At 51.4% G+C, this 2,023-nt stretch overlaps 1 protein-coding gene across 1 annotated transcript; it reads right to left on the reverse strand.

Annotated features, from left to right (window-relative positions):
* Nucleotides 1-337: 337 nt before the first annotated feature.
* NEDG_02250 (uncharacterized protein) lies at nt 338-1,519 on the reverse strand (the record flags this gene model as incomplete). The annotated part of the gene is made up of 1 exon (XM_067689668.1): nt 338-1,519. The coding sequence occupies one exon, from the start codon at nt 1,517-1,519 to the stop codon at nt 338-340; it is 1,182 nt and encodes a 393-aa protein (XP_067544691.1).
* Between the last annotated feature and the right edge of the window lie 504 nt (nt 1,520-2,023).

Below are 2,023 nucleotides of genomic sequence, written 5' to 3' on the forward strand. Positions count from 1 at the left end.
GTTAGTAAAACTTTTAATTTAAATACTTGCCTATGTCTGTTGGTTGGTTGCTTCATACCAAGCCAGTGTTCCACGGGCTGTGATAGGCCAGTCTCAGTTCGGGGTTATTTTGTCCAGTAGCGAGTAATAACGGTTAGTGATCGGGGTATCGGGAGTTGTTCCAACCAATGGCCATCTTTTTGCTCTCCCTATCATGCTCGTGTTCGGGTTTTGTTCAGTTAGCGTCTGAGTGTTCGTCCCTGGACAGTCACTGGGTGTTTGTCCCTGGACAGTCTCTGAGTGTTGTTTCGTTTTTCACCCGCTCTTCCAAAGTCTGTGGCTTACTCCCGAACAACCCCTAGCCCGACCCCGGAGTACCAGGCAAGAGACCATGCAGCAGTCGGAGGCCTTCGTTGCTTATGCACAAACCCTGTGTACTGCCCTCTGTGCCCTCTGTGTTCGGGCTGGTTCGGGCTAGTACGTCGGCTAGGTCTTTAGACAGGTGCGTGAGGCTGGGAAGGCTGTCCAGCCACAACGCGCACGGGGGGCCGTTGGAACATATGCTTACCACCAGCTGGCCGTCCAGCTGTTCTAGGTATGGCAAACTCTCCAAACGCAGCACATGTGGCCTTTGAATGCCTAGATTGTCCAAGCATTTGATGGATGTGATCTCACAGTTGTATATGTTGACGGATATACTCTCTGTGCTTGCGCTTAGATCAACAGTCTCGCACAACCACTCGAGAAAGGAGGAAGAGGCCCAGAATAGAGATAGTGCTTTTATGTTTGGCAGAGAGATTGTGTTCGGAGTAGTTCCTGCTAACCCGCTACCTCTGCCCATATTACCTCTGCCTATGCTAACTCTGTGAATGTTACCGCAGTCTATGTAGAGTGTGCCTATACGCACACTGCTGACTGTCTGGAGAAGTTTGGCAAGCACCCCGAGTTCTTTGCGTGGTGTAAAGTTGCCTATACCTGGAACAGCAGTCCCGCTCACAGATAGCCACCGAAACACAATGCCCCGCTCTATCTGTTCCGGAATGTCTTTGGCCTCCAGGTTCTTCAAATGTATGACCACAACGGCATTCTGGTTCCTTACGATCTCCAGGCCGTGTGTTCGGGTTAGTGTTTGTAAAGAACCAGGCCCCTGGCCATTGCCATTACCAGCCCTTTTAAAAAAAGCAATGGTTGGTTCTGTTAGAGAAGAGCGTGGAATGGTCGGGGTTGGTTTTTCGGCGGGGCTGCCAGCAACCACAGCTGGTGCTTCGGGTGGGTTGGGGCATGGGTTGGGGCTGCTGCTCGGGCTGGCAATATGCGCTTTCGGGTACAGGTGCAAGTATCTGGCTGGCTGCGGTGCGTCAACACACTGTGGTAAGGCTGTGGGCCTGTCTTTGCCTGGGGCGTGTCTGGATGTGTTCTCTAGACCCTGGGCGGTTCTCCAGCTAACACACAGATAGACCGAGCACGCAACTATTCCAGCCAGAATGCCCACCGCTATTGTGCCATAGATCGCCCATATGTACATCTTTGGCTGTTGCATGAGCTTGAAAACTCTGCCCGGGGTGTAGATCAGCAAAGGATCAGTTTGATTGCTCGGGTGTTCATCCCCGAGCATGACACCAACCACGCCCAGACGCCACCCCTCTCCCTTCGGGTTAGTTCGAGAGTGGTGTGGGGCTGAGGTATAACCCGAAACCAGACACCTATGCAAAGCCGGGGGTGTGTGGTTGTTTCAGGTGTTGTGTGTGTTATTGTTGACCAAATGACATCTGCTGACCGTATACAAGTAGTGTCACACCACAATGCACTGCCCCACACCACACACCTCTCATCACTCATCTTTGTGTGCTTCGGGCGCATACTTTGTGTGTTCTTCAGGTGCATACTTTGTGTGTGTTCGGGGCATACTTTGTGTGTTCTTTCATTAGCATTTGTAAGTCTCTCACAAAAAATAAAAAGAAAGAGTCTGGGTGTGTGGGAGGGAGTGGATGCATGGAATGTTTTGCAAGAGACCAACACAAGACCACCAAAAACAACAGATCCG

Source organism: Nematocida displodere (genome assembly GCF_001642395.1).
Source record: "Nematocida displodere strain JUm2807 chromosome Unknown 27, whole genome shotgun sequence".
Classification (NCBI taxonomy): Eukaryota; Fungi; Microsporidia; genus Nematocida; species Nematocida displodere.